General features: G+C 36.6%; 1 protein-coding gene across 1 annotated transcript in view; it reads right to left on the reverse strand.

Annotated features, from left to right (window-relative positions):
* The window catches only part of plcb3 (phospholipase C beta 3), a 76,604-nt gene that overhangs the window by 47,856 nt on the left and 9,144 nt on the right, over positions 1-19,604 (reverse strand). The window contains exon 2 of the mRNA XM_015373840.1: positions 8,850-8,933. Coding sequence (XP_015229326.1) covers positions 8,850-8,933 — 84 coding nt within the window. The remainder of the gene's footprint in view (positions 1-8,849; positions 8,934-19,604) is intronic.

The raw sequence follows: 19,604 nt of genomic DNA on the forward strand, positions 1-19,604 counted from the left end.
GCTCTAGTTAAAGAATAAATAGCTTAAATGTGCTGTATGATAACCATATCAAAGTCATGCATGCGTAGTATGATTATATATAATTGTTGTAGCATACTAGTACCAGGGCTCTGAATGTGCCGATAATCACAGCAAAAACATTGGAATTGTATCAGGAGAGAAAAAAATCACAACATCTCAAGGTGAAACTCAAACTTTGCACTTGTGGATAGTGCCTATTGACAGATGACATTTATTTTTTAGTTTATTCTTGGTATAATTACTGCTCTAAGTGGGCTTCTCTGTCAGCTAGAGGCAGGTTTTACTGTCTCTATACTCCAGTTAACGATTCATGGATTACTAAATTAGATGAAGATTATTTCAATTGTCTATTAATCACAAATTAATCTGATAAAATGTTTCAGCCCTAAAAAGAACACTAAAGTCAACTTCCGTGCCATTCCTCAATAGGTTTTAGATCTAATGTGCCTAGAAACTGAAACGCATTGATTGACGAGAAGAACAACAAACGCCTCCCATATTCCGTCCCTTTAAGACTTAAGAACTCCAAAACATCATCATGGAAATCTCACACCTCCAATTAGTGGTTAACCTCGCCGAGACGGGCCGAAAAAAATCCTCTGATTAGAGAAACCATGAATTTCCCCCCTTATCAAAAAATCCTGTAGAAAAACATCTGATGAACCTAAACTCAAGTTCATTTGGGTCATTAAACAGGACAAGAATCAAAAACACTCCGGTAACTTCTAAATGGCTCAGAATAAAATAAATAAATAAGACAATACAGCTTTAGGATTGGTCTAGTCAAAGTTTGGACTTAATTCTGAATGAGATGCAGTGAAATAACCTTAAGCCGTGATTTAAAAGACACAACCAAGTAAATACAGACTAAGAACAAAATGCAATGACCATATTTGGTTTTTACTCATGCAGCTCAACTGAAAATATGAATTTTCTGATAACCTGAATCAGAAAAGGGGTGAATATTTACCTAAAAGCTCAGATCTAGATTGTGCTTACATTAAAGCTCTGATCCAGACACTTATGTTTAAAAGCAGTGCTATATGCTAGAGATACTTGTATAGGACAGCCTGACACTGTGGAGAGCTGTAAAGATCAGATCCACAGATTTCAGACCCATAAAATAAACCTGCCAGTAACTTCTACCTGCTAGATGCCGCAGGTTTGTATATATTTAAAACATTGCATAGCAGCACTGAAGAAAAAGGTGGATTGATCAACATAAGTTTAACGTGGTCAGCGCCTCGCATGCATGTTTCTGAGCGGCAGGAAGAAAATAGAAAAATCCCCAGCAGAAACGGCGGGGAGAACATGCAAACTCCCTGCAACAAAAGCACCTATCCAACACACCGAGCGCCCCAGTTAGAATGCAAATACTAAGATAAGGAAGAAGAAACTTTGTTCAGAGGACAGAAGGAAGACCTGAAGAGAAGGCTTAGCAGGAAGTTGCAAGCATGCAGCATGTGTGGATTTGGGGATCTTGCGCAATCCAGAGCCACTGGCATGCACTGTGTGTTTACAGCAAAGCCTCAGCTGGACTCGATACTGCGTCCCGCTGCGAGAATGTAAGGAAGTAGCTCCAAAACCAGATTCCTTCTGGGTCTGAAAGGACCAGCGGCAAACCGAAACATTCTCAGCTGAATCCTAAGTCAACAAAACTCAACATCTCAGATGATTGATTTTTTTTTTTCTAATTGGGTCTGGACTGCATAGGTTTAGATTTTAAATATACTGAAATGCCAAAGGTTGAAAACTATAGAACATACAGTTAGGAGCAGGAACTTTCCTATAAAGGGGAAATCTGGGTTCTAAATAAGCAAGTAAAAGCAGAGAAAGTCAAGAGTTCTTGTTAACCGACCATATAAATATGCTGCAAAGATGGAGAGAGGCTGATAAAGAAATACAGAGGAAGGTCTGTAGGGAGGAAGCGGCAAATGACAGAGAGATATAAAAGATAGAACATCGTGGGAAGAAGACTGGTCATGTCAGCAACAGAACAGAGGTAGAAGATATATTGGAATAACAGACAAAAGTGTTAAAATATTTGAAGTAAAACGTTAAACAAAGTGAAGCAGAAAAAGACAGCGACACAAAGCAGACAGAGATAAGATGGGATGAAAGAAGGAAAGCTGGAAACCAGCTGAAAGGGCGCATAAATCAAAGCAGATACTCAAATGGGGATGAAGAGGAGATGTTATAAAACATGGAGAGAAAAGGTGGAAACTTAATGTCGGGTCATTCAAACAGAACCAGCTGGGAACAAAGTGTCTAATTGAAAGATGATGGATGGAAAATGAGGAAGGACTTGGTTTGGAGTGTTAACGGCCTGAATAAACATCGACCCTCCTGCAGAAGAGATCAGCTTCAACTTTACCACCTTGTTTATATATGAGAGGTGCTGGTCTGCTCCTCTCTAGCAAACATGCACACATTTTAGTGTATCTGCAGAGAAGCATAATTGTAAATGACAAGTTCATGATAGGTCTGTTCAGTGGGGCAGTGGGTAGCATTGCTGCCTTGCAACAAGAAGGTTCTGGGTTCGATTCCCTGCACATCTTTCTGCATGTTCTCCCTGTGTATGTGTGGGTTCCCTCCAGGTACACCGGCTTCCTCCCACAGTCCAAAAACATGACTTAGGCTGAGTTCACACTGCAGGCCTTGATGCTCAATTCTGATTTTTTTTTGCATTCCTGTTCATATTTCCAATTATATGTGATCTCCTGTGTGAACTGCAGTCATACAACGCAAGTGTCCCGCATGCGCAGTAGAGGACGCAATGATGTCAGAGGCCAGCGTGCTCTTTTTTTCCGGAAGTAAACATGGATGGTAGTGCCGCCGGTGCGCATCTAGCGATCTTTTCCAACTATAAAAACAATCTTTTCAATATGGTTAAACATAAATACTGCGCTCCGCATCATCATCTGCCATGGTTGTTGTTTTTCTTGTTGCTTCTGCGCAGCAAAGACGCAGAATAGTGACATTTGTCGGGTATTAATGGCTTTCAGGTCGGATCGCTTCTTAATATTAATAAGGTGATTTCTGAAGGCAGAGTGGCTTCAGTGGGTTCTATTTAGAAATAAAACAATGAGAACTGAATTCACAGACACGCCATATCTCGTTTATCAGGTAGAAAACTTATTTACTTCCATTTCATAATTATGTTACTTTGCATTAGTCCAAAAAGTGAAGTGATACAAAAACATGAAAAAAATTTAATGGATAAAAAACATATCGTATTTGAAAAGTGTTGCATCCTTATAAACTTCTGCTGCAGTACCACTGCTTAGCTGGCCTAAATAAAACAAACCATTAAGCCCTTTCTCATAAAAAAGAAGAAAATTATGCTTGTGACATTTTTGGTTTGTAGAATCTAAAAATGACTTTGCAGAATGCAATCCAATTCATCAAGCACGGCCGGGTTGGAAGAGGTCCTGAGACTAAATCTGTTTTAGTTTAAAACTGACATTTACAGTGATAAAAAAAAAAAAAAAAAAAAAGAGCAGAGCAGAGCAGCGAAAAATAAAGTTGCACTGGAGAGTTTATTATTTTGGGTGCCTCTATTCAGAGAAATGGGTGTCATCTAGAATATCCTTGTCATCCGAGTTTAAGGCGCATTAAGTGTTCTCATTAATAATCGCTGCAAATCTGTGTTGCAGTGTCCTCTTTCTTCTTCCTCCAACTCCGGCGGGGAAACCTCCTGGGGAGCCGCGAGGCTGAATTAAAACTTCACTCTGGGATCGATGGAATGATTACACGCTCGCTCTGAAACATACGTCTATTTCCAACTTATAACTGCAGCAGAGGCACTTTTGGTGAAAGAAAGCAAGGTTTACAAAGGAAGAGGGCAGAATGCAGAAGAAAAAAAAAAAAAAGACAGTTTGGTGGTAAGTTAGAGGCTAAAAACAAAGTGTAGCTAAAACATTGTTAAATTACATCATTTAACTCCCTGCCCCCAAATTCCCGGATTCCCCTGCAATTTGTCGCAGTGGTCTGGGCGCCCTGAGGCCGGGACCGAGCTGCATTCCCGCTACTGAAACAAGAATAGTAGCCACACTAACCCAGCTCAGCCATGCCAACAATACCATAAATCAGAGGCAGTAATCAAAGAAAAGACAAACACTGTGTCAGAGAAGTCAAATGAACTACCATTAGCTCTGAGATGTGTTGCATGGACCTCTGTAATAACACCCTCTGCTCTGTGGAGGAGAGAGATTTGACGTCAGGCCGGTCTCAGTTACATGAGCTCGTGTCGTTTATTTCTCCCACATCAGACAATGTGACAAATAACCTCTAATGTAGGCTTTGACAAAAGAGAACTATCAATCGATAAACACAAATAGATGTTTTATTGTCCTGCAAACAGTGTAAATGGCAGCGGGAGGTGCTTTATCAAAGAAGTGCCATATTAGCGCTCTGCAGCACAACACCTAAAAACATTTATATCTTTGTCTTTAAATGCATTAGGAACCAATTCAACAGTGAGTACCTGAATGTAAATTAAAGCCATCATGTGAGAAGAAATAACTTTGGGCAGTTAGTGATGAAAAGGTTTTTGTAGAAACGATAAAGCATTGTTAAAGACAGACATTCAGACAGACAGTTATTTTATATAATGGGACTAAAGTCTGAAAATACTTTATTTCCACAAGCAGTTTTTGTTTTTTTGTGCCAAACTTGGAAAAAACAGTTCAGTAAAAACTGCAAATTTTTCCAGACTTAACCAGACCCTGTAGGAGCCACAAAATAAAACATCACCAGCTTGACCATTCTGGGATGCAGAGACTGGGGAATCCTGGGTCTGAGTTAAGGCTGGGCAATTAATTGCATGTGCAATATTAATGCAATTTAGAAAAATACAATTTTTAAATGACAGACACTAATTTTAGGTCACATTGCATTTAATAAAACTAAGCCATTTAGGTGGCTGTAATATATTTAAAGTAAGTTTGCTGCCACACAGAAAGGTAGAGAGAGTTGCAGCTAGCATGCAGATAAATGCATGCAAGTAGAACTAGGAACTTTTTTACACAGAGGTTATAGTGAAACCTTCAACAATAGACTCTGCAGAAGCAGTCTTTCACGGTCATGAAAATACTAAAACCCTGAAATCAAACATTACAAGATTTTTGGTTAGTATAAAGGCAAAAATCTAAATAAACATCACAATATGGGTTAAAAATTAAACATCTGATCCTTTTGGCAAAATTGTAGAATTTGAATTAATACAACTGCACTCTAAAAATCCCATAAAACAACCTGAAAGAGTGGCCATTAATAGTTTAACTTGATTTTAGTGATGAGGACCATCCTGAACTATGATCAAACAAACCAAGTCATCTGTTGCCCTGCAGCAGAGACTCTGGTTCAGCTAAGCAATGCATAAAAACATTGCTCCTTGGTAGCCATCAAAACACAGAGAGCAAGAGCTGCTTTCTCATCTCTCTCAAAGGATCTCACAAGTGATCGTCTCACTTCTTGCTAAACAGTGTCACAGCTTCCCCTCTGGCGACAAATGGCCTATTATCTCATTCCCACAAATGCACATGTGCAACGCAACAGGATGAAATGAGCGTTTAAAGCTTCGGCGTGTTACGTGAATGCGTATAAAGCATGCTGACCCACGTGACAGGTGCTCTGGCCCAGATACGAACACTCATGCACACAATCCAAACATGCAGATACAACCCAGTGATAGTAATGGGTATCTGTACATGACTATAGAATAAACAGACACCCATGAGAGAACAGACTGCCAGAGAGAAACCGACAGGGAAGAAGGTGTGCACCGAGGCAAGTTGATGCAGAAAGACTCAATTTAAAATGATTTATTTGGATAACCTCCAGCTTTTATCAGAGCTGCCAAAAAACTCTTTACATAAATATTACAGACGTTTAAAAAATTCTGCATGAAATCAGAAAAATACTTCACTTCTCCCATTACAGTGTTTGGAATCTGCCTTTAATTTGCAGAACTTATAATTGCAACAACAACTATTGGGATTATTAACAGGTTTAGCTACCACCACGTATTGGCAGGTAAACCGTTGGACTATCATTAACTAAACTTAGCTCAACGATTTAATGCTATTGTTAAATACAGCTGTAATAAATGCACGTTCATCCCCCATCCCTTCCCCCTCAGAGAGCCTCCGTCCAACAAGGCTGAATATGATTTTGCAAAGCACAAGATGAATTCCTTACATGTGGAACAGATCTGAGAAAGGATTGTAATATTCCAAATAATCTTGTATTCATAGTGCTTCAAGCAAAACTGATGTAGAACACTGGCTGCTGGCGATTTAGCAGGTTGTGCACCATCAGATTTTTGTTGCAACTCGTCCTCAACGACTTTTTGCAAAATGAGATGATAAATAATTTTATCATGCAATTAGCAAGTTCTGACACGAATGATGCGAAGCTAAAACTTGCATTGTCACTAAGTTACTTGCAATATGCTGGTGGAGATTATAGTGGAGAGCATATTATTTGTTTCCAAGTTTGAAGAAGTTTCGCTTCACATCTAGGAAGCTTTCTCAGTTCAACTGAAAAAGCTTCCTGGATGGGAAGCAAAACGTATTTAAACTTCGAAACCAACTCCAGTGGATTGTTTTTTTGGAAGGTTACTTGCAGCACCGCTCCTAACCAGCAGAAGCTGCCATTTTTTATTCTACCCATGTGATTGAAATTTAAGACTCTTTTACAAAGCAGTCCTGGCCAAAAGGCAGCAACAACACCAAGACTTTGATGTAGAAACTGTCTGCAGGAATGTTACATCATCTGTTGTACTTTTATTAATTTTCAGTATTTATGCTAATATTTAAAGTTGATTGTACTGCATAGGTTTTTATTTAAATACTGTAGGTATATTATACTGCCACCTGTGGCCAAAATACAAAACTGCAGCACTGTTCTGCCCATAACGTTCTAGTAGTAGTGCATGCTCTTACTTGACAAGGTGAGGGTATATTTTCTTTTTTTTTTTTTTTTCCTTACATGGAGCCGTTATTGGAGTTTGAGTTGAGCTGGATGTGGGTCACTTCTGATTATCTATAAAATTTATCTTAAATATAATGCTTCGACTGTTAGATTGGACCCATTTAACGTGGACGCACTTGACGTCATATCTGCAAGAACATCGCTGTAACTTCTGAGCCAAAGTAAATTAAGGAAAAAAAGGCAAAAGTTTTATAGATGCATCAGCGCTGAACTACTGAGGTGTCAGTCTGCACATAAAACAATGTTTTAGTCGTAAAGGGTCAAATAAAAAGAGTATTTTTCAGTAAAAACTTACTAAATGTATCTTTATCCACGAGGAAGTTGTAAAATAAGCAGTTCACCATATTCTAAAACTGTAATAGCTCCAATGTGAGGTCACATATCCGGTCGCTAATCGTCAGGTTGGTAATTGAAAATGCTTAAGAAATGGCTGAGTACGTCTAATTACCAAAAAAAAAAAAAAAAAAAAAACGCAATGTTGTAAATTTATGTTTGGAAAAAAGATATTTTAAGCATGCAGACGGTTCTGCAAAGCACAGCTTCAACTGCATCCCCCAACTCATAGAAACAGATGGACCACAAATGGAGTTGAGTTCTGAATGTTAGAAAGTCTGGCTTGGAAACATCAACCACAAAAATCTGCCTTCGAAAACGGCAACAATCTGCTCCAGTTTCTTTAATTCATGCAAAACAAACTCCATTACCTGGCGCTGGACTTCCCTACAAAGATGGCACTTGCAACACTTCCATAAAATTTGTTAGAAGTATGCTTTAATCCTTAAGTATTTTATCCAGCATTAGTCACTTCCTATTCATATACATATTACATATTACATATTCCTATACATATTACTAAGAAATTATTTTGCTAATCGATTTATCTGTCGATTATAAATGATTGCAAAATGTTCCTTAAAGAAGAAACTTAACAGAATTTAAACCAGGTGAAACTACAACATTGGATAGAGCATCTTTATTTTACACTCGAACCTGGAAAACAGTTGGAGTTTAACACTAAGAGGAAAAACTCCTTAATTGTTCAGTATTAGGAAGAAAAGTTTATTCACTAAGTGTAAAAATGCAAATATGTTAGCCATTTAGTTTTCTCTTTTTCTAAAGGAAAGCAAAAAAAATGTTTTGTATTTTAGTTTGATAAAATAAAGAGAAAGAACAAAAACTGCTTATTGCTTGAAAGGAAGCCTAACTCATCAAACTATAGGATTACACCAACTTAGTTCTTACAATTTCATGTCTGCAGCACAGCCATGGCTAAATTGTTGAAATACAGCATCTTACAGACCTGCTGCTTATTGCATTTGAACAATTACATCAGCTAAATGCCCAAAATGTAAGATCTAATATGACTGCACTAATGGAGAAAACAAATGCAGCCAAATAAAGATATGAAGGGGAGGATGGATGTACGGAAGTGGTGATGATAGAAGGAAAGGGAGACGGGACTGATAAAGACCACAAAGACATGAGGGAGGAGGCGGAAGGGAAGAGAAGAAGACATCAACGCAAAACCACAACACACTGAAGAGACCAATTTTGGTAGAGCTAATGGACAGGAAAACCGCAATATGGGAATTTCAAGGAGCTAAGATGAGGAAAAGCAGTTAGCAAAGATAAAACGATTCAGATGGAGATGGTGTATGGTCATAAAGTGGTGTTAAAGTGGACAAGTAAATGTTTTTCTCCCATTAAGCCTCATGTTGGTACATTAAAAACCTATTGCAGCAGATTTCTGATTCATCTTATTTGCTTTTTGTTTTGTTTTTTTGTTTTTTTCCAAGAGAGCAAGTGTGAAATCAACATCTAGGCTTTCTTACCAGGCCGGCCCCTGGAATCCAGGATAGGAAAAACCCCTCTGGGTCAACTTTGAGGGTCCCCAAATTTGGGGCGCTGTTCGAGTCCTAGAGGGAAACAGAAATTGAGATGTCAGATCTACGACAAAGACAAAATAAGAAATTAATTTTAAAAAACAGAACATCCATTATATTTACAGCCAAGAAAAAAAAAACCTTGAAGGATCTCTAAGATTGTAGCTGTTATTTCTAAGTGTCCGTATGCGACAAGTTTTGTGTGTGTAGAGACTACAGCTTTCATGCACTGTCATAACTTAAAAAACATCTGCTGTTCAGTATGGCTGATTTTCCTATCAGGAAGCCAGATTATAGTGCCTTGCTCTGATAACATAGATAATCATAAAACCAAACCATGGCTGAAAGATTATTGAAGAGTAGAAGATGTTTTAATTTGAGGAAATTGTGCTTTCAGTGACTCTTCCGTCACTTTCATGGAACAGATAAACAGATCACTGTAATTGCCTTAGTTAAAATATAACAAATGTTGTTAACCCTTTATAGGGCAATCAGTGAAATCCCTTAAAGGTCCACGTTTAAAGCCAATAGTGTTATTATAATCCAGGGCAAAACCTTATTGCCTTTGTAACATTTGGTGATGCAAAAATTAATGTCAGTGCAATAACAAGAAACACCAACTTGCCTGAATATATAAAAAAAATAAATAAAAATAAGTGTTTTTACACGAAATTCGGGAAAAACAACTTTTTTTGGTACAACATAAACTTAGAGACATTAATGCTAATACTGGCACTTACATGTTTTAGTTTATAAACATAAATATAATTGTTAACTAGGCTTATTAATTTCTTAACTTTATTTTTTTACTTTTTAATAAACTTTTTTCCTTGACTTGTAACTAACTTTTTACCTTTTTTCTTGCCTTTTTAACTTTTTACCTTTTTTAAGTTAATATCCAGTAGGTAATATATCATCCAAGGGCTCATCTAATTGGTCAAATGTCAAAATAAGATGTACAGCCATGTAGAAGTATCTTTGCTGAATGGCTGGATATAGATCTTGTGTTTCTAGACCTCCCTGAGGGACGGAGAGGACTCCATTTGTAAGTGATCAGAAATGGTAACTTGCCCAATAAAGGGTTAAAGCATTATTAAATAGAATTTTTTCTACAGAAAAAGTTCAATTGCAATGACACATTCATAAGCAGCAGAAGGCAATATCAATATAACACATTTCACTTTCACTCAGTATAAACTTCAATCAAACCTTTGAAAGAACTACACTTCCTTATTAATAACACTGTAATATGATCTAAAGTAACGTTAAGTAACGTTTGCTAATATTTCAACAGGGAAAAACTTGAAATCCTTTGGCTAATTTATAAACGCCGCTGGTGACAATGTTCATAAACACTGTTGGGTCATTGAATATCTCCAGGTGGTGTTTATAAATCTAGCTTGAAAGAGCGATTGTAGCTCCTGCTTTCATCTGGGGTTTGTAATTACTTATCAGAACTTGTAAATACCAGCTTTCATTGTAAACAGTGTTCCAAAATACCAGCTGGCTTTAACATGGTGTTTAGAAATTAAAGGAATGAAATGTGCCGACTAATCACAGCCATAAGTTTGGGGTCCTGTACTGGAATTCCCAGATCATATGTTTATTGTTTGAAAAACTGCCATATCTGATAAATGACACTTTGCTTAGATTTTTTTCATAATTAACATATCTTTAGCCTTCATAATAAAAAAAAAAGAGAGATTGCATTGGATGCTACAGTCTCTAATCCGTTTGTGTCATATAAACCTTTCCTATCTGCGCTCACATATCCAAAGCTGCTCTAGAGCGCAGCTGAAGCACTTTTATGAATTTGCATTTACTTTTTAAAAGTAAAGAACTCGTAAACCTAAACAATTTTTTTTACTTTGAGCTTTGCTGGGGCATAATTCACCGGAATCACTCTTCAGATCATAACTGCCCAGCATCTTTTTATGCATTTGTCAACAAACACCAGATGCTCTCAATTTAAGATTTTAGATTTTTTTTTTTCTTGTTTGAGAAAAAAAAAAAACAGTTTCTGTTTGATGAATGGCTGAATAATGAGAGGGTGAATCTGGAGAAACCATTTTGGTAATACAAAGTGACCTAAAACATGGAAAGTTCACCAACCTTTAATGCCAGAAAATCAAAAATACTTAGAAAAGTTTTTTTTTTTTTTTAACCCAGTCTTTGTGAACATCAGGAAACAACTGTATTAGATTAGCATTCAACAAGTCATATTAAAACTTAGAGCAAACATGCCAGTGTTAGCCTAGCACAAACAGTGTATTTGGATGCACAGAATCCATATAAGCAGCCTTAAATATAAAGATGATCATGTAATATACAGAAAATGATTGAAATGTAAACAGAAGCACAAGCATTCAAAAAAATATATATATACCAGTGTTGATTTGTTGATGTCTTGCAGATGCCATAGATTTACCAGGATTATGGCTAGATATTGCACACATCAGAATTAGAAATGATTCTTAAAGAATCGTTTGACCAGAACCCCAGAGAGCAGCGGTACCACTGGGTTATGGAGCCGCTTCTTTTGTGTTTCATGTTGAGTAACATTTATTTTCATCCCCTGAAACGCACACCAGTCAGCCAGCATGAAGGTCTCATTTACATTTAACATAAAGATGGCACATGAACCCGAATCCTCATGTCAGCAGCATCATCATAATGGAGTTATACAACAGACCACATATGCACGCTTACAGAGGCCCTGGCTCATCAGTTACAGTCACAGACAATAACACAGTCCAGATATGGTGGAGAGCAGCAACGATCCTGATTGATTTGAAGGTGAAAAATGACTCAGGGACAACAGTCACTACAAGCAGTAGCGGCTTAGAAAAGAGCAGGAATAGGGTGGAAATTAATAAAGAAAACAAAAATAGAAAACACAATTTAGAATAGCTTAATGCTGGACATTTAAATATAAAATGGAGCATAAAGCTGCATTAAATTAATTAAAGAAACCACTGATAAAGCAAAAATCAAACCACAAATGTATACTTAATTAACATGGACTCTATTTGTTATGAAGAAACGCCAAGGGTTTTAAAGTCAGTGTTGATATAAAGCTAGTAATAAAGCCTTAAATGCCCTAAAGCGTTACAAAAACATACCTTCAGTTTAGGCTCCAATGTTGGCTAGAGATAAAATGGGGCAAAGGTTTGGAATTGGGAGAAGGATGGAACCAATAAAAGAGGGATGGAACCCAGGAATGAACAAATGAAGAGAGGGGAGAGGAAAAAGAAATAGAGTCAATAAAACACGATAAAACCTTATCAGGGCATCTTAATTCACTGTAAATAAACTGATACAGTAGCATTTCAAATGTTTTAAATATATAAAAAAAATGTAAATCTATCAAAGGAAGGAATGGTCCTAAAACAACAATCATCATCAACCTGTTTTCCCTTATTGGCTGCATTAACCCCATGAGGGGCAAATGTGTGTGTAAAATAAAAGGTCCGTTTTTATGCCTATACTGATAACAAAATGTGTTATTGAACAGCTTTCAAGTGTTTTTTTTTTCCTCCTTTTTCATATACCAACTTTTACTATTTCTATTTGTTTTCTACTGTATAATGTACTTACAAACCACTGTTCTTCACTTATTAATTGTTAAATTGTTATATGAAGTAAAAAACAAATGTATAAGAAAATTTAAAAAATCAGAGCACAAAATGTTAGATCTTTTGGCTCACCATGAAAATATGGCCACAGGCTACATGATTGCCGGTTTGAAGCAGTTAACGAGAAAAGCTCTGAATTGGTTTTCAAGTCAGAAAAGGTCAACGAGAGCTCAACTGTTCCCAAAGCTAGGAGAGGAGATAGGAGAGAAACAGGACTAAGCATTGAAAAACAGGCCATCAAACTCTATCTTTATCTGTATTCAGAGATGTTGATGCCCACATCCAGGATGGGGTCACAGGCAATCAGTGCACCAGATTAATCTGTTATTAGCAAAAAGCAAAGAGAACATCAAGTTAGAGGTTGAACTAACAAATATATAAAATTGGAGAACAGAATTTGAATAAATCTGAATTCTAAAAAGGAGTCCTCCATGTCCTCCAGCAGGTTAAGCCTTGAGTTGCGTAAAACTTAGCAGCAGCGGTACATATTTATCAATCTCTCATGTGCTTTCATGTTATGCTGCTGCAAAAATGAGGTTTTACAATAAAAGTGCATTTCTGCAACTTGGGAGCCAGTCGAGGAGTTAATGCATCCTTGGTTTAAGAGTCTTGTTTTGTTTTATGTGGGCTTATTCTCATCACAAAAATTTTATTACAGATTCTCAGCATGTAGTTTAGGTGATACTGAAAAAAATTTGCTTGTTTTGGGAAAAAAAAAAAAAAACTTTCTCATATTAAACTTTTGTTGAAATGGATTAAAGTGAACCTTTTCTTTAAGTGGCTAAGAAAAGCATTGTTAATTGCTCCACATGAATTTAATAGAAAGCAAAGTTCTGTTACACTGGACAGCTATGAAGTGCCTTTAGTCCATTTCTGTTTAGCTAGAACTCAACATGCCAAAACATTAACAGGACCGTGAGCTTCTTAAAGAGACATCACAGTCTGAATGGAGCCTCTGACATGAGGTCATAGCCTTACAATTGTAATCACAGCAGCACATTTAGGATCGTACGGCTCCCTGGATGTCCCCGTGAATAAACCGAGGACAGGAGTTCACTCTTTTATAGAACAGAGTTCACCTTTTTATGCAACTACACAACATTTCTCAGTTGGTGGGTTTATGTGAAGATATAGCAGATTTTATTCTCCTAATGTTGCGACTTTATTCTCTTACTGTTACGATTTTATTCTTGTAATATAAAACTTTATTCTCATAATATTACGACTTTATTCTCCTATTAAAAAAAAAATAAAAATCCTGGCCCTAATAGTCAGTCCAGAAATCAGTAAAACTGCTAAAACTGTTTATTTCAAATTATACTAAAGATTTATTTAGTTTGACCTTTGACTATGCCATCTACATTGTTAGTCAAGTTTCACGACTTTTACGGAGAAAAGTTTTTTTTAATCAATTGTTTTAATATAGCCATCTTATTTTAATTATTTGTTTCTATTCTCTTTATTTGTATTGTTTTTAAGCCACTGCAATCTACTTTTCTTTTTCTTCACATACAATTTTTTCAGTAGTTCTAATTTGAATCTTCGAACTACTAAAATGTGCCACGTAAATAAACTTGCAAGACAAATGTCAAATGATCTTTTTTTATTGTGTCCCATCTCATTTATAGCCGATGGATTTTACATGATGTATATATATATAGTAGTTTGGTCATAGAGCTAGTTTTTTAGTTTGCCATAAGAAGAACCTTAGTCTGGACTTTAGGCCTGGAGTTCCAGGAACTATATTGTTCAACACTTGGTCATAAATGGGCTGAGCTGGAGCGCAGCCACCAATATTATTTAAACTCAGATGAAGAATGTGTAATCCTTAGATTTATTACAGCAGAAATATAACATCGCTCCAAGAGCTTTCAGGTAAAACAGGTCAGGGAATAAAAAAATATATATATATATATATATGTATGCAAATAATAGCACACATAGTTCCTTGTGGTTGGATGCATTTTTGCATGACATGCCTGCAGGTTTTACATATGTAGCCAACAGTTGCTTTCTTGTTACAGCTTAAATAAATAAACATATATTTAGTCATGCAATCCTTTCTAATCTGGCTAAAATGATATGTAAAACTTTTAAAGTTTATCACCTAATGATTTTTTTTCTCTTTGACTACAGCATCAATTTGTTGAATTTCTTTAATTAGTTTGGTTACGGCAGATAAAACAAATATTTATTATCACCATAAAATGAAGGATGCTGCAGTCCACCTGCATGTTTATATGAAGTGTTTCCTGTTAATACAGATTATAAATAACACAACAAGGAAACTTTGACTCTCTTAGTGAATGTTTACATTTAGGAAATAAATTATATATATATAAAAAGCCATTAAAAGAAAGAGTTTTTACTGCATGTGGCAATAGAAATCTCACAGGGCTTACATTGACATGCTGCAGGATGATATTTTTTTGTCACTATGGCCCCAAAACTTAATAAGGGTCTAAAAAAATGGACAAAGGGCCTTCTTTCTGCAGAAACACCTGCTCTATTTAACCATATTAAACTGACTAACACGTGCTGCACACTCTATGAATAAAAGTCAAAGAGGGGCCATACCCTGCCACGGTTACAACTGGCAGGATCTGCATTGTTTATCTAGATCTTGGAATCGTTTGCTTCCAGGGTGAAACGGTCCCAAGACCAAGAGGTCAGGACATGGGAGAGGAAGAAACAAATGATGGGCTGTAATTAGACGACAAAATGGTTTAAAAATCTCTAGATGAACAAGGCGGTGGAGTAGAAGCAACAGTAACCCCATGATGCAGACTTTCTTCTACCTACAATTTTTTTTCTGTCTTGATCAAGGCAATCCTGGATCAATACAGCCTCCAAAACCCTCAATCCCAACTGCATGTTTGGTCTGGTCTAAAAATCTCTGCATGACAGCAAACAAGGGAAAAGTAATTTTGTAGATGTTGTCAGTTTCACTGATCTTTGCAATAGAGATACACTTTTTAAGCCCAATATCGATATTTTATTGGGCAGATTTTAGAAGCCAATATCGCCTTTTTCTCTTCCATTAATAAAGCTTACCAAAGTCTAAATTTAAACAAAAAATAAACATTTATTTAAAAAAATCAAACATTACCTATAAAAAAGCAAATAGAGGGAGAGGCATTACATGCAATCCTGAATCAGTGAGAAGCTGCATACCCTTATTGGCCAATGCAGATACAGAATGGATCAATCTATTTCAACTCTGCAATAATTATGTTACCCAGCCTGCAATGTCAATGTGCCCAAATGTACCAGCAACCCAAACATAATGCTCTCACTGATTTTAAGGGAAACCTGTCCAGGAAAATCAATAAAGCATGACCTCTTCCACATGTTCATACACCTTGTTTAGTGTACATGCGCCACACTTTGTGTTTCTGCGCGACAGTGGGTGGTGCGTCTATAAATGGAGCCCACTCTATAATTAACAGCCATATGTAGGAGCTTTCTGACGTCTTGTTTTTGCTTCGTTTAATTCCTTTCATCTAAAATAGCTAACCAACATTTATATTTGCTCTGTCTTACTTTAATAACTTCATGTTGTTTTCTTGACACCCCCACATATACACACACACACACACACACACACCGCCATCCTAATGTCCTGACCTACTGACAAATATCTTCATTACCGGTCCACACTGTCAAACACCCAGAGACAAAGTGGAGAGACCACCCCTGGGGCTGATATTGTATACCAACTAGCTAATGAGCACCTCTTGAAAAATCCCAACCCTTCAAGGACTTGAATGTTAAAGCAGTAGAGAGAGCTGCATTTCTTTCCCCCACTGTCCTAACTGCAATATAGCGTGGGTGTTCTCGTTTATATGGAATATTTGGGTACGTTTCTGGTATATTCTAGCATCACAGCAGACTGATGGGGACTCCTAACAAATCAGACATTGTTTTTAGGAACTGGGGAGAAGGGTTTAGAGGCATGGGGTGAATTACATTTTGGTTAAGATTAGATTTAGGAATAATCTGGGAAATATCAGGGTTAGGGTTTTAAATAGGTGTAAAAGCTGATACTTAAAAGAGGAAAAGGTCAATGCAATCTCCTTCTAGGGATAGGAGTACAAACTTGTGTGCATGTTTGTGTGTGCCTAATGTGACCCAGGAGACGGCTATTAGAGGGAAAACTGATAAAAGTGGCCGTTTTAAGTACACCTTTGGTCCGCACTGTTTCTCTGTGTGTGTTCTGTGACGGCCTGCTGTAGCTGTGAGATTTGTGTGAGTGTGGTTCAGCTGCTGCTTTGGCAATATGCTGCAAGTTGATGACAGTGGGTAACCTTTACACTCGAAGCAGAAAAGAGGAAACAGGGAGGAGACCAAAGCCAAAGAAGTGGAAAAAAAGCTAAACAGAAAGAGACTTGTATAGTGATTTTAACTGCAGCAGATTAACAGGAATTTATTTAATAACCTCGATTACATCTCTTTTGGCCTAGTCTACTTATGTTCAGTGTACTTTTGGCTCTTTTCACCGTGTTGGCACATTCTGCAAACTTTATCTCTTCCTTCTGTTCATTTAACTTTCATCTGATCAGGCCATATTTGCAGCAAATTAACCCCGTAAGTTGTAGACATTTTTGCACACTGAACAACATCCAAGGGTTTAGAGGTTTAATAGGCAATTTCCATGTTTGTGTTTTATTTCCATTTAAAACTAAATTGCACAGGTTGATGAATACTTTTATTATAGCTACTAGATGTCAGTGTTACACACATAACCCCAATATAACCCAGAAATCTTTTTAATTTAAGGAATATATATATTGACTATCTTGTCATTTGCACATGCAAAACATAAAAGCTTTATCATCGAAATGAACAAAATGAAGACTTTTCCTAAGTCTGTCGATATTAAGATGTGAAATTTTAGATTTTGGCTCATGGTCAGCCACTGTTATCATATTTATCTCTAAAAATACATTGTATCTGTGTTAATCAACAGTTGACAAAGTGCATAGCATATAACACATCCTGCATTTTCTTGCTTGGGATATCCCAACTTTAAATAAGTTTTAATAGGCCAAAAAGAGCAAAACAAACAAAGGTAGAAAACCCAAAGGAAACAATTTAGCTTAATTTAACTGCTGAGTCCATAGTGATTGATCTGCCTGTACGTTTTTAAAAGAAAATTGTTTAAAGAAAAAATTTAAAAAAGAGCCCAAGCTACATATTAATGAGACAGCACTCTTAACGGAGGGGTTTTAATATGTTTTTTTTATATATGTATTAATAAAAGATGCAGTTGAAAGAGGAAAACCGTAACAAGCAGTGAGAATAAAAAGTGCTAAAAGAAAATAGATATGAAAATATTGTAATAATACAACTGAAAGAAACGGAAAAAAAAAAAAAGTTGGAACACTAATACAAAGTAATATAAATGCTAATTTACTGCCTTAAGGGTGTCCATAATCTTTGGAAAACAAACAAACAGTAGATGAGGACAAACCAGAACCAAATGTCATAGTAATTAATTAGTCAAAAGGCAGAGGGCAAACAAATGGGACAAAAGGGGAAAAGACTGGGCAAGAAATGACAGAATAATTAATGAAAAAGAAGATTAGTTGTCAGATAAAGAGAAGCAGCGAGACTTTGAATGAACAGAGGTCAAATTCTTAACAGATTCAAAAAACGGTACAAATGTCAGTACAACGCTTCACATGTGGCTATGGTTGACCTTCCACCCCTCGCCCCGCCTCCATCCACTGCTTGTTTCTCAACAACCTGACAAGATGTCAGGACTGTTTCTAGACATGGTGTTAGCACTTCACACCATCCTGCACTTCTCTCTTCTCTTTGGATTTTTTTTTTTCCTTTGCTCTGATCTGTTGAACTTGTCGCTTTGTGGCATACGTCATCTCTAATGAATACTGGCAAGAATATTGCACAAATACTGCTAAACTTCCAGAGAAAAGTGAAGACGAAAACAAATATCGATTTGAAATTCAGGTCTGGTATGGTAAAAGAAACAAAATGGAGGTCTGAGGCAGAGTTGATAAAAAAGGATTAGAAAATACGATAATCAAAGGAGCGATACAAGTCTGAACATGCACAGAATATGCCTGCAGGCAGGGCTGTTATCAGGTTTGGTAAGCATACAGCAAATAAATGAAAGCTAAGACATAAAATGAATGGGAAAAAACAAAAAATTCAACTTATCCTTAAATAAAAACACAAAATGCGCCTTCAATCATTTCGCTTGTATGACTACATAAATATTCACTTTGTAATGTTTTCATATTTAACTAATTAATATTTTGCCAATAAGTTTGGGGTTTAGCATCTGACCAAATGACTATGCTTCGCTGAAAAAAGGCCAAATAGAAAACAGAGGCTACAAGTAAAACAAACCATGTATCAAAGTCATCCAAAAAGCATTTGTTTTCCAGGCCAGGAAATGAATGTTGTCCTTTCGATGAACCCTTTCAGCTAATGCCAGGTTCGCACAGCAAGATATCTAAATTCTCTAATGATTTTCAATATCTACCAAACCCCACACATAATGATGAAAGAGCAGGTTTTCTCGAAAAAACATGAGATGGAAGACGGGTGATGGCAATCAGTGGGTATTCTTAGATACTGTAGATGGGTTTAAGTAGATTTGTGCATGTGTTGTGTTGGCTATGGGAAATAAATGTATGAATGGTTTGTGCAGCCACATGTGAATGTATACATGCATGTTGACGTAGATAAAATAACTTCTTTGCTCACTTAATAAATGTTTAGAGATGGACGGACGTATAAGTTAAATCGGGAAGATGTTGGTGTTACAGACTATAGGAAGGTGTAGGGGGATGATTAAATATGCACCAGTTCTTCATTACCCTTTTCACACAAAAGCACTAAATTATATGTGATGTTTATAATTGCTACATTTGTAAGATTTTAGGGACTTTTCTGAAGCTATTTATTCATAAACAAAACAGAGAACAAACTGTTTTGTTCCTACAGTGAATGATGTACAACCACACAGCACGCACAGCAAAGAGCAAAATCAGATATCAGATGAGAAACCTCACCAAACCTCTTCAGGTCAAACCTTAAA

This window comes from Cyprinodon variegatus, unplaced genomic scaffold, assembly GCF_000732505.1.
Source record: "Cyprinodon variegatus isolate N-32 unplaced genomic scaffold, C_variegatus-1.0 Scaffold93, whole genome shotgun sequence".
NCBI classification, from domain to species: Eukaryota; Metazoa; Chordata; class Actinopteri; order Cyprinodontiformes; family Cyprinodontidae; genus Cyprinodon; species Cyprinodon variegatus.